The 14,030-nt window shown below is 40.2% G+C and overlaps 1 protein-coding gene across 1 annotated transcript; it reads left to right on the forward strand.

Annotated features, from left to right (window-relative positions):
* The first annotated feature begins 207 nt into the window (after nucleotides 1-207).
* PCDH20 (protocadherin 20) lies at nucleotides 208-5,598 on the forward strand. Its single transcript, XM_035003255.1, has 2 exons — nucleotides 208-339; nucleotides 1,388-5,598. Exons 1-2 carry the CDS (start codon nucleotides 208-210, stop codon nucleotides 4,109-4,111), a joined length of 2,856 nt encoding a protein of 951 aa, XP_034859146.1. The 3' UTR covers nucleotides 4,112-5,598.
* The last annotated feature ends 8,432 nt before the right edge of the window (nucleotides 5,599-14,030 follow it).

Below are 14,030 nucleotides of genomic sequence, written 5' to 3' on the forward strand. Positions count from 1 at the left end.
CGGCGGGGTCGGGACTTAGCTGCGCCCGGGGAAGGAAACCATGACGGTGCCCTTCTGCCCCGCGCCTTTCTGCCCCCTTTAGCTCCCGTCCTTAATTGACGAGCCAGTGACTATTGGCTGCAGTTCCCCAGCGATTTGCATGAACAGAGAGGGAGTGTCTTCCGCCGCCCTCCCGCCAGGAGCGCGCTGACTGCAGCCTCCCCGGGAATGCGCGGCCGAGGGAATGCGCGCAGCTCGCGGGCCCTAGCAGTGAGCTGGCGCCCGGCGACCTGGCTCCTGCGCCTGGATATGGGGCGTCTAAGTCGTCCCAGGAGCAGCACCAGCCACAGAAACCTGCCGGTAAGGGTTGGGGTCCGGGAGCCCTGCAGCCCCGACAAGTTGCTGTGCTGTGAGGCAGTTCCTACTCCTGATGGTTTTTCAAACCTTTTCCCTTAATCCAAACTTTACGGGAAGGTTGGGGGGAGGGAAAGGGAGTTTAGGATAAGGTGTCTCCCTTTTACCAAGGAATAGGCAAGTCCTTGGGTCGGGAGAGTAAGTTTCTGAAATAGAAATTGTAGGCAGATGGGGGGGGGGGGCTCGTTCCGCTTGAGATACTGGGGTGAGGAGATTTCCTGCTGTCGGCACCTGCTAGGACTGGCCACTGTAATTGACAAATTGTTTTTTTTGCGTAAACATTTTCCGCGTTTACTTCTTTTTCCTTAGGGGAGGAGGATTAGGAAGGGCTTGATAGGAGGTGGAGATCCAGATTCTTTTGATTTGACACTAGATGAGAGCTAAAATGAAAATCACTTCTCTGACCTAAAGTGTTTATTTAATGGGGCGGGGGTGCTTCCAAAGGGAAAGTGTCACTATGTTTTCCATATTATTGTTATTATTATTGGTGGTGGTGGTGGTGTTCTCATAATAAGGGATGTGACACATTTCGCGTTCCAGAGACCTTAGTGGTAGAAACATTTCAATGGGAAATAAATTGATGAATTGCCCATCATCGCTCAGTACTCTCCTCTACCCACCTCCTCCCTCTCCATGACCTACCCGGTGGTTTCCCTTTGGCGTTGCGCAGTCTTAGTTGAGTGCTCTCCACTCTGGCGTGTGTTTCCAGGGACGCTTTATGGCTTGGGATTCCGATTATTAACTGAATAAGGGTGCTGATGAGGAGCGGGAGAAAGGAGGGGGAAGGGTAGAAAGTGAACAGAAAAAATAAGTTTTGGCGACAGTGTTGCAAAGATCTCTGCAGCAAGTTTCCTCTTCATCCCTCTCTCACTAGAGGGTTTGCCTTTGGTAATGGGGATGGGGGTAAATATGACCTTGTGGCCCTGGTTTCTGACTCCAATCTCCGTGGTCCCGCGTGTGTGTAACGAGCCTTCTCCCCTCCCCCCACTTTCAGCATCTGTTTCTGTTTTTCCTCTTCGTGGGACCCTTCACCTGCCTCGCGAGTTACAGCCGGGCCACGGAGCTTCTGTACAGCCTGAACGAGGGACTGCCCGCGGGGGTGCTCATCGGCAGCCTGGCCGAGGACCTGCGGCTGGTGCCCCGCGCCGCCGGGAGGCAGGACCAGTTGTCGCAGCTGCCGGAGCGCCCCGTCGCGGAGCGGACCCCCCCTCTCTCCTTCAGCCTGGCCTCCCGGGGACTGAGTGGCCAGTACGTGACCCTGGACAACCGTTCCGGGGAGCTGCACACTTCTGCCCAGGAGATCGACCGGGAGGCCCTGTGTCTTGAAGGAGGTGGAGGAGCGTGGGGTGGCAGCATTTCCATCTCCTCCTCCCCTTCCTCTGACTCTTGTCTTTTGCTTTTGGATGTACTGGTCCTGCCTCAGGAATACTTTAGGTTTGTGAAGGTGAAAATCGCTATCCGGGACATCAATGACAATGCCCCGCAGTTCCCCGTTTCCCAAATCTCGGTTTGGGTCCCAGAAAATGCACCTATAAACACCCGGCTGGCCATAGAGCATGCTGCCATGGACCCAGATATAGGCACGAACGGGGTGCAGACCTACCGCTTACTGGACTACCATCGCATGTTCACCCTGGACGTGGAGGAGAATGAGAATGGGGAGCGCACTCCCTACCTAATTGTCATGGGACTGTTGGATAGGGAGACCCAGGACCAGTACGTGAGCATCATCATAGCGGAGGATGGCGGGTCTCCACCACTGTTGGGCAGCGCCACCCTCACCATCGGCATAACTGACATTAATGACAATTGCCCTCTCTTCACGGACTCACAAATCAATGTCACTGTGTTCGGGAATGCTACAGTGGGCACCCCGGTTGCAGCTGTCCAGGCCCTGGATAGAGACTTGGGAACCAATGCTCAGATCACTTACGCCTACAGCCAGAAAGTTCCACAAGCATCCAAGGATTTATTCCATCTGGATGAAACCACCGGAGTCATTAAACTTTTCAGTAAGATTGGGGGCAGTGTTCTGCAAACGCACAAGCTCACCATCCTTGCTAACGGGCCAGGCTGCATCCCTGCTGTGACCACGGCCCTGGTGACCATTATCAAAGTCATTTTCAGACCACCTGAAATTGTTCCTCGTTATATAGCAAATGAGGTAGATGGTGTTGTTTACCTGAGAGAACTGGAGCCTATTAACACTCCGATTGCATTCTTCACCATAAGAGATCCAGAAGGTAAATACAAGGTGAACTGCTACCTGGACGGTGAAGGACCATTTAGGCTATCACCCTACAAACCGTACAATAATGAATATTTGCTGGAAACCACAAAACCGATGGACTATGAGCTACAGCAGTTCTATGAAATAGCTGTGGTGGCCTGGAACTCTGAGGGATTTCATGTCAAAAAAATTATTAAAGTGCAACTTTTAGATGACAATGACAATGCTCCTATTTTCCTGCAGCCCTTGCTGGAACTAACTATTGAAGAAAACAACGCACCCCATGCCTTTTTGACTAAGCTGTATGCGACGGATGCTGACAGTGAAGAGAGAGGCCAAGTTTCCTATTTCCTGGGACCTGATGCCCCCTCATATTTTTCCTTAGACAGTGTGACAGGAATTCTGACAGTTTCCACTCAGCTGGACCGAGAAGAGAAAGAAAAGTACAGGTACACAGTCAGAGCTGTTGACTCTGGGAAGCCGCCCAGAGAATCAGTTGCCACTGTGGTTCTCACCGTGCTGGATAAAAATGACAATAGCCCTAGGTTTATCAACAAGGACTTCAGCTTTTTTGTGCCAGAAAACTTCCCAGGATATGGTGAAATCGGGGTAATTAGTGTCACAGATGCCGATGCTGGACGAAATGGATGGGTTGCCCTCTCGGTGGTGAACCAGAGTGATATTTTTGTCATAGACACAGGAAAGGGCATGTTGAGAGCTAAAGTCTCTTTGGACAGAGAGCAGCAAAGCTCCTATACGTTGTGGGTCGAAGCTGTTGATGGGGGTGAGCCTGCCCTCTCTTCGACTGCAAAAATCACAATTCTCCTTCTAGATATCAATGACAACCCTCCTCTGGTTCTATTTCCTCAGTCCAACATGTCCTACCTGTTGGTCCTGCCTTCTACTCTCCCCGGCTCCCCAGTTACAGAGGTCTATGCTGTTGACAAAGACACAGGCATGAACGCTGTCATAGCCTACAGCATCATAGGAAGAAGAGGTCCGAGGCCTGAGTCCTTTAGGATTGACCCTAAAACCGGCAACATTACTTTGGAAGAGGCATTGCTGCAGACAGACTATGGGCTCCATCGTTTACTGGTGAAAGTGAGTGACCATGGTTATCCCGAACCTCTCCATTCCACGGTCATGGTGAACCTGTTTGTCAATGACACGGTCAGTAACGAGAGCTACATTGAGAGTCTTTTAAGAAAGGAGCCAGAAATTAATATAGAGGAGAAAGAACCACAGATCTCAATAGAACCAACTCATAGGAAAGTCGAGGCTGCGTCCTGTGTGCCCACCCTAGTGACTCTGTCTGTCATAAGCTTGGGTTCTGTCACACTGGTAACAGGGATGGGCATATACATCTGTTTAAGGAGAGGGAAAAAGCATCACAGGGAAGACGAAAATTTGGAAGTACAAATTCCACTCAAAGGAAAAACTGGCTTGCATATGAGAGAGAGGAAACCAATGGCTATTTCTAATATTTGACATTTCATCATGGAATAAGAGATGTTTTGGCTGACTTTGGGTAGTCTTCATCACCTTAAACAAGAGTGTGTAGATGACAGTTCCAATGAAGGACGACTAATTTATAACTTGTACTATATTGTAAGTAAGCTGTTTACAGGTTTTTAAATTCAAAATCAGAGGTTATAAAATGTGTACAGCATTTTCTAATGAAAATTAGTACTAACAGCTATACAACTGTTGTGAAAAAAAAAAAAAAAAAGCTTGGACATGGTTTGCAGCTTTCAAAGAACCTGGGAATAAGGTAAGAAAATGGTACATTGCATTTTTTTTTTTTTGGTCTAAAAAGTCCTTTAACCACAAGAGGGCATCAGCTGCCCCTTTGCAGGGAACTGTTTTGAGGTATTGTACAGGACAGTTGTTGTACAGGAAATTAATGAAAGAGTATATTTTAAATATATTGTTTTTAACATTTAAGAGATATGAAATTGAAATAAACTGAATTTCACCGCACTTCAGTGTATGATAAGAAAGAAAAGAAATGCATTTGTAAACAGAGTGTTTATTACCTCACAAGTACATCATGTATAGTTTGAAAGAGAAGAGCATTACAAAGAAGCGCAATTTGTTTTTAGCAAGGGTGAAAACGTGGCCATGTGTTAAAGAGTTGACCTGCTGAAGAGTATTTTGCTTTCTGTGTACTCAGATTGCTCTGTTCCCTGTGCCACTGTGCTTGCTAGTATTACAGGGGAAATGTGTATATTCTCCCTTACAGACATTGCAACTGGAAATTGTGTCCAAGGAAAACAGCCAGGAGCAGAGACCTGTTTCAATCCTTAGTTGCTTCGTAGGCGTTCACAACATTTTGGTGCTTTGAAAACTCGTCAGTAGTATTTCATACTTGGGTTATGTATTAGGTTTCTATGTGTTTGAACTCATTTATCACATGAGAAAATAAAAATCATATTAAAACGGAATTATTCTAGAAGCTAGTGTACACTACCAGTCGCTTTAGTTGGGCCCTTTATATAAAAGTTATACTTATCTTTCTGTTGTTGTTTGGGTTTGTTCGCTACCATTTCTGGCTTCCTTTCTTTGGCTTTGGACTAGGTCCAAGAGTTTATTTGTAAGCCCAGCAGCAGATTTCTTTGATAACTTAGCTTTTACTGACTCCTTTGCCATGAAGCAAGCTGGTTCCTTAGTGATTGATCTCTTTCACTTCATTGTGTTGAGCTGGGAATTTTATTTGATATGAGAGCTATAGCAAAATATCTGTGTAAACAAGGAATGTGTTAGCTTAAGCCGGATCATTCTACTTTTTTGGCCTCATGTGTCTGTACTATACCAAACGTGTTTATATGTCTGCAAATTAAAGGTATATATTTTCATAACTTCTTTCTCATTTTTACCATTTATATTTGAACATGGGCTTGGTCTTTCACTGAAGTGCCTGTTATTGGCATTTGTTTGCTTTTAAAGGTAAATGTGGGTAAAGTGTAAATATTCTGTTTGCTAAAGTTTATATTAAACTAATTCATTACTCAATTAAACATTGGGTAAATCATTGAATATGTGTATAAATAGAGACACATACATATGATAGAGAGTATGCCTAGATGTTTGACAGGCATTCATATGAAAATTTATACCCATGCATGTGCACATGCATATTAATTTTTGGCTTAGTATCAACTATAAACATTCATTTTACTACATATTTCTGACAAATCCCTTGTTAGCTGTGTTACAATAGCTTTCAATACATTTTAAAAATACATTGCAAAAAAAAATTGAATGCAAACACCCAGGACCTTTTGAATTTGTATTAACTCATTTTTCTTGTTTTCTTCGGTCTGACCATTTCAATAAATAAAATAAGTGTAGGAGGCAGTACTGTTTGTTACAAAAAGGAAATATATTTTTATTGGAGATTCCTTTTGTATGAGAGGCACCTGAGCTTAGAAACTAAGATCATTTAACCCCCAAAACTTTTCATTCATAATTGATGTATAGCAGTGGAGGAAACCATCCTCTACCAATCATTTTCATATCTTCTTTCCCTTTTTTAAAGGAAGGAACTACATATGAAATAAGTAGCACCATTAATTAAAAAAAAAAAAACCCTCCTAAGTGCAGTGATTTCACCCTAAGTATAAGTAACAAAATATTCTATTTATTTCTAAATTTGAAGAAAGTTCATGTGTTTGGGGTGCACAAGAAATGCCTATAACATTAATAAAAAGACGTATTTCTGAATAACTTCTTGTGCCAGGATTTCCTTTACAAAAACATCTCAGTCACATTAAAAGCATTTATAACAAGGAAAGTTAAAGTAAATTAAGCTCAAAGATAAAAGCCCCTTTTTACTAACACCTTGTGCTAGAACAGTTGCCAAAATGTATGCTAATCATGTCAATGTTGTTAGTTGAGCTGGCACAAAAATAAATGTTCCATTCATTAAAAACCCTAATATCCATTTAACAGTTTGAGAACCAGTGAATCCTCTTTGCCCAATTTAATGAAGAAGAGATTGCTCTGATCTTTGCACTGCCAAAGCCATTCTTATATTACAGAGAAAATTGTTCATTAATTTGGATTGGGAAATTTAAAAGCAACATAGCAATTTCAGCTATGGGGAAAAAACAATTTGTTAGTTGAGTCTTCAGAGTAGATTCCCTGACCCTATTAAAAAAAAAAAAAAAAGTTGTCTTGGCAGTTATGCTTCTATCAATGGTGGTTAAAAAGGAAAAAAAAAATAGATCCTTCTTTTAAAACAGTTTTAGTGGTACGAGTATAATGAAAATAATAGCCAAATCCTTTGTGTTTTGGGTGTTCTGCATGTGTTTTATGAAAACAATGGGCATAATCTTGCTATGAAAAACATCACTGAAGCTAATATTAGGGATGGTATGAAGTTGACTTGATTCCAGTAGGTTACCTCATAAGGATTCCAATTTGTGCTCCCAGAAAATGTCTCCATTAACAACTGTAAAAGGAGGAACTATGCAATCGTCTCCTGAGTCAGTGGAGACTCAGGTTCCAATCTCGCTGGAGAAGTGAAGATTCTGTGGGGTCCTGATCTTTGATAGACATGGAGAATGTAAGGAAAGACAGTACTGAACATAGGGTGCTTTTCAACTCAACATTGGGCAGTCTCAACTCACAGAGGCCAGAGACATAGATATCTGAGCATTTTCTTCCAAGTTAGATTTTCTCACTTCAAGAAAGCAGTCAATTGCTGCAAAATACCATTTTGCTGACTTGTGCAATCTCTGCCTAGCTATGTGCCTTCACAGTGTGAATTATAAATAAATCTTTATTGGGCACCTGGGTGGCTCAGTTGGTTAGGCGACTGCCTTCGGCTCAGGTCATGATCCTGGAGTCTCGGGATCAAGTCCCGCATCGGACTCCCTGCTCAGCGGGAAGTCTGCTTCTCCCTCTGATCCTCCCCCCTCTCATGTTCTCTCTCTCTATCTCATTTTCTCTCTCTAAATAAATAAAATCTTTAAAAATAATAATAATAAATCTTTATTAAAAGGTAGAGAAATGACAGTCATGCAAATAGACTTGAAGCAGGAAAAAAAAATTTTTTAAATTGGTAATTTCTCAGAGAAAAGACCTCCTGTAATGTCTTTCCTAGTTGTCGCTACATCTGATAAGAAAAGATCATATGGGGCGCCTGGGTGGCTCAGTCGTTAAGTGTCTGCCTTCGGCTCAGGTCATGATCCCAGGGTCCTGGGATCGAGTCCCACATCAGGCTCCCTGCTCGGCGGGAAGCCTGCTTCTCCCTCTCCCACTCCCCCTGCTTGTGTTCCTGCTCTCGCTATCTCTCTCTGTCAAATAAATAAATAAAAAATCTTTAAAAAAAAAAAAAAAAGAAAGAAAAGATCATATGTATTTTTTGGATCGATATATGCATACATGCATACAGTCTATAATAATTTTCTAAATGTCAGTCATTGTACAGAATTGTTTTTAAAATGATAGCATTTTTTTTTCTCTGATAAACCCCTAAATTGGGAATGCATTCCTTTATGGGTATAGAACAAAATTGGATGAAATTTAAGCCTTAACCCACTGATGTCAAGAAGTAAGAATACTGGGATGATTTTAAAAAAAAAATCAGTCATTCATTCCATTCATATTTATTTTAGTACTCTTAATTACCAGGGATTTAACTGAGAACAAGACAGAGTCTTTGATCCTCAGTGACTTTAGATTATGGTGCGGAAGGCCAATAAGAAAACCCATCAATCTCAAAACATTGTGTGGGTTAAATACCTACTCCAGGATGTCAAGTGAACAGGACTTAACCCAATTTTAGAAAGTATTGGAGAAAGCTTCCCAAAGAGGCCAATTTCTAATTTGGGCCCTCTCAAAGGAGGTGATGTCTAATTGAAAAATTTAGCCAGGGGAAGTTGGCAGAGGAGAGAGAAGGGCATTCAAGGAAGAGGGAATAATGTACAAGCACAAAGGCCAAAGTGAGCATGTCATGATTGAAGAATCATAATATTTGTGGCTGAAGGGATGAAGAGAATGAATAACCAGCTTGGAGCTGTAGGTGTACTGCAAATAATGAAGGGGCTCATTGTCATACTTGGAGGTGGCAATTTTATCCCAGAGAATTTGTGTTTTAAAAAGATCATTTTGGGAGCACCTGGATGGCTCAGTCGTTTAGCATCTGCCTTCGGCTCAGGTCATGATCCCAGGGTCCTGGGATCGAGCCCTGCATCGGACTCCCTGCCCAGCGGGAAGCCTGCTTCTCCCTCTCCCACTCCCCCTGCTTGTGTTCCCTCTCTAGCTGTCTCTCTCTCTGTCAAATAAATAAATAAAATCTTAAAAAAAAAAAAGATCATTTTGGCCATGTATGAAGCTTCTGTTGAAGAAGATTCTAGAGACTCATGACAAGGTAATAGTGATAATTCAAGGGAAAAGTTGGGCCTTAAACCAGGGAATATGAATGAGATATATTACAGTATGGAATACAGCAGGTAAATAATTTATAGCTGATAAAGCTATACACTAAAGCTATAAACTTATGATATCATTAGAAATTAAAAATCCACATGTGAGAGACCAGAAAATTCACAATTTTCATAATTGGCTTTCAAGCCTATTTTACAAATTTGAAAAGGATAGGGAACTCATTTACTAAACATTCAATGAGCAATGAAAACACTGGAGCCATAACCCCCTTTCTAATGTTGGGTTTTATGACACAGATGGAATTATAACCTAATTTACCCAGTTTATTTCATATTTATGACTGTCAATTCTATTCAATTTAACAAACATTACTCTGTGCCCATGTGGTAGCCGTTCCAACATGAAGTTGCCCTCATGAAGAATATTTTATCCATTTGCAATATTTTGCTTGTAGTTGCACTAAACATCTCCACAGGGAGAAGAGTCATACTAAAAATTTAAGAAAAAGGGCAACAAAATGTCAAATGGACAATATAAGATGCAAATATAATTTCAAGTGTTGTGTGCATATCAAGAAACTGATTTGTCTGTTGCAGGCAATTCTGAACAAGATCCAGGAACTAGGGGCAGGTGAAATGGGTAGTTATAGTCAAGAAGTACATAGGTCTTGAGGTTTAACATCACTTTTGGATGAAAGAAGTCATTTAACATATCTTTTTTTTTTTTTTTAAAGATTTTATTTTATTTATTTGAGAGAGAGAATGAGAGAGAGAGAGAGCATGAGAGGGGGAGGGTCAGAGGGAGAAGCAGACTCCCTGCCGAGCAGGGAGCCGGATGCGGGACTCGATCCCGGGACTCCGGGATCATGACCTGAGCTGAAGGCAGTCGCTTAACCAACTGAGCCACCCAGGCGCCCACATATGTTTTTTTTTATTTTTTTATTTTTTTTAAATATTTTATTTATTTATTTGAGAGAGAGAGTGAGAGAGAGGGCACAAGACGGGGGAGCAGAAGAGGGAGAAGCAGGCTCCCCGCCGAGCAGGGAGCCCAATGCGGGACTCGATCCCGGGACTCCAGGATCATGACCTGAGCCGAAGGCAGTCGCCCAACCAACTGAGCCACCCAGGCGCCCTCATTTAACACATCTTATGCCTCAGTTCATCTTGTGTAAATGAATAATTTACTAGTATGTAGCCCTCACTGGTGGAAGCTTCAAACCCAGGCTAAATAAACATAGAACAGATGTAAAAACAGTATTGTATGCAGTCCTTGCTTCAAGAAAAGTCATTGGTCCTCTCTTCCAAAAAACTGCCCCTCCTAAGACTCATCTGCATGGAAATGATGAACTTGCTCTATCTCCTCATGAAATTTTGAAAATCAAATAAATTAATTCAGTCAAAATATTTCAAAGGAAGTGTTCTACAAGAAGTAGCTATTAGTATTGCTTTTGGAATTAGTGTGCCATGAAATTGTCTTAGTAGTTTTTTCATTCATTCTTCCATCAAATTCATTAAATCAACATCTTTATTACACAACAAAAATCCATAAAATTAATACTGTTTTAGATTGAAGGCCCATATGCTCAAAGCAATCTACTTATCCATTTCTTAAGCCCTTTGACTTTTTCCCCCCTTTTTTCTTACAGTTAATTCGTATGTCCTTTTTCATTTGGAAATCTCATGAGGGCTAGGACTTTGATTTAAAGTGTCAGACCACGGAACTTTAGAGATAATGTAGTCCAACCCTCTCATTTTTCAGATAGAATAAAGATAGAACAGCTAGAAAAAAATTGACAATTTAGGAGATTAGAAGAAAAAACAGGAATCATGAATGAAAAAAATATTCAAAAATCCTACTAAAAATCAACTTTTCCTTCAAATATTTCCCTTAAAACATATATTTTAATTTTACCTTCATCAGAAAGTTAACCAAAGAGTTATAAAGACAATAGCAAAAATTAAAATTAAAAAAAAAAAACCTCTGAGATGAAATCTCAGCTAAATGAGGTAATCAAAACTATTCATTTGAATTACTGAGATTCGTGCTCGCTTCGGCAGCACATATACTAAAATTGAATTACTGAGATTCATTTATCTTCCCTGCATGCACTGGAAGAAGAAAACACACACAATTTTAAAGATAAAGTTACTCCTCATAAAGAGAAAAATATAGAAAATTATATAATTATGTATTTTTTATTTTTATAATTTTTTAAAGATTTTATTTATTTGAGAGAGAGAGAGAGTGAGAGAGAGAGAGCATGAGTGGGGGGCGGGGGAGGGAGAAGCAGGCGCCCCGCTGAGCAGGGAGTCTGATGCTGGGTTCAGATCCCAGGACTCTGGGATCATGAAGTGAGCTGAAGGCAGACACTTAACAGACTGAGCCACCCAGGTGCCCCTACAATTATGTATTTGACAAATACAATAACTGTAAGAAAATAGTAAGAAAACATAAAACTTTAAGAGATTAGAGAATAGGGGAGAATAATCAAGGACAATTTTATGAACTCTACAGAAATACAGAAAGAATAACCTTGATTTAAAATATGGGAATGAATATTTACTTATGCAAAATTCATGTATATATTATAGAAAATCCAAGTGTGGATACAGGGATATGACTGATCTGGAAATGAATTGGGGCACCTGGGTGACTCAGTTGATTAAGCATCAGACTCTTGATTTTGGCTCAGGTCATGATCTTAGGGATATGAGATCAAGCCCCACATTGGGCTGTGCACTGGGCATGGAGCCTGCTTGGAATTCTCTCTCTCCTTTTCCCTCTGCCCCTCCCCTCCCCTGCCCCCTGCTCACTCTCTCTAAAAAAGAAAAAGAAAAAAAAGTAAGAAAATGAAGATGACCAGGCTTACATATATAGTAAGGTAAATGAAGGTAAACCCAGAATGATTGAATATTAGAAACTCACTAAATCACAAACTTTACAACCTCAAAGGAACTTTGGATTATTGTCCTTTTCCTTATAGATTTGGGTACAATATCCTGAATCTTCAACAAAGATAAAAACTATTATCATTAACTATTTATTTACTAAACACATTTACTAAACATATTAGCCAATGCTTATTACAAGCAAAACATTGTGCTAGGCACAAGGGTAAGTCTTCTTCCGTCCTCAAAAAGATTACTCCCCAGTTTGGGAAAAACTAATGTAAACCACACAAATATAGAAGTGAACATGTTGCTTCTCCCATCTACTCATCCCCTGTGCCTCTTACCTGCGTACCTCTACCAGAGAGACAAAGATAATGATAGCAGGTCAGAGTGCTTCCCAGAGATATGCAGTATTATCTATAGCTATTAAGGAGAATATCAAAATTTTTGGAGGAATATCATCTTTGCAGTGTATATGAATTAATAAATAGAAATTGTTTTCTGTGGGTAGAATGGGCAAATTTTTTTTAAATGTTTTATTTATTTATTTATGAGAGTGAGAGAGAGAGAGAGAGGCAGAGGCAGAGGGAGAAGCAGGCTCCCCACCCAGCAGGGAGCCCGATGCGGGACTCGATCCCAGGACCCTGGGATCATGACCTGAACCGAAGGCAGACGCCTAACCATCTGAGCCACCCAGGCGCCCCAGAATGGGCAAATTTAAAGACTTCTATATATTTCTTTTACTCATTTTGAAAATCGGAATTCCTTATAACTCTCAAAGGAAATTTTCACTTAAAAAATTAAAGAAATAAATGAGATAGGCACTGTAAATCAGTTACTCCCTTCAGAAAGATCATAAATTTTAGGTTTCAGAATAATTAAAATGTAACTATGATATTCCACTGACTCTCCATATGTACAAGCAACCTGCGACGATGTTTCACAAATATCACTGATTTCTATTTTGTAAATACATTTGAAATCATTTCAAATTCATAATTTTGTGTTAATAAGCTTTCTTAAGGTGCTTTCTTGGCAATGTGAAGTTTTGATTTAATGGGAGTGTAAAATGTACTTTGGGAATTGTTATGTAAACCTTTCAAATAATACTATGTAACAGTATTTTTCAAAGTTATGAGATCTGGTGAAATGTATGATGAGAGGACATTTAAATGTTAATATATAAAAATTACTGCACATACATTCTGAATTCTCCATTTTATTAATGAAGAAAAAATACTCCAGAGAAGGTAACTCTAGAAAATTCATGGGAAAAAAACATTGTATTTTTAAAGATGGGCAGAGGAAGAAAAATTTCAGTGAATAATAATTTTAAAATTCTAAAAAAAATTAAATTACTCAAAAGTTTTTTTCTTTTGAAAAGCATCATCCACCCTCCTCCTCACCACACCCCGCCTGCCTTATTAACTTGGGAAACCAGTTTCTTTCATATTTTTTTAGTTAAATTATAAGATCCTAAACGTTTTCAGAGTCCAAATGAATGTGGGCAATGCTAACCATAAAACAGTTGCTAAAAAACACTATTGCTTTGAGACAGCTTTCAATTTATGATCCTTTCATTTTTCGACAGTAAAAAACTCCATTTTATTTACAGAATTTTTTTGTAAATAGCAGTTAACATTCACTGCAAGGAGAGGAATTTCAATAACAGGTATTTCACTTATCTTTGAAATATTTACAGTGAATCATCTAAGCATTCAAATTTAGCAAAGCCAATGATCCTGCCTATGTCTGATTTCTCCATCTAGTCCACAAAAGACTTTTTATCCTACAAAAAGCACTACAGAACATACCATTTTCCCCATCTCATTTACGAGTGTGGTTAGCAATTTAAAGTACAGATTTCTGGGAAGAATAACTGGTATAAGTTGCCTTGTAAGATTCTTTGAAATAAGAGATTTAATACAACTTAAGTGGATCAAATTAATTTCTTTTTTGTGCTTTATGCCTGACTCAGGACACACAGTTTGAAGTGCCATGTCATACCAACATTCTCAATCAAACCATTAGGTGGGGATTGTCAATTAGCCCAACTGGAGATAATTTCTAAAAGACCTTGGTGGTGAAGGTACATATTGAAAAAGACAGGTAAAATACCTATG

The sequence above is a fragment of the Mirounga leonina genome, unplaced genomic scaffold (assembly GCF_011800145.1).
Source record: "Mirounga leonina isolate KUSES-001 unplaced genomic scaffold, KU_Mleo_1.0 Mir_127, whole genome shotgun sequence".
NCBI classification, from domain to species: domain Eukaryota; kingdom Metazoa; phylum Chordata; class Mammalia; order Carnivora; family Phocidae; genus Mirounga; species Mirounga leonina.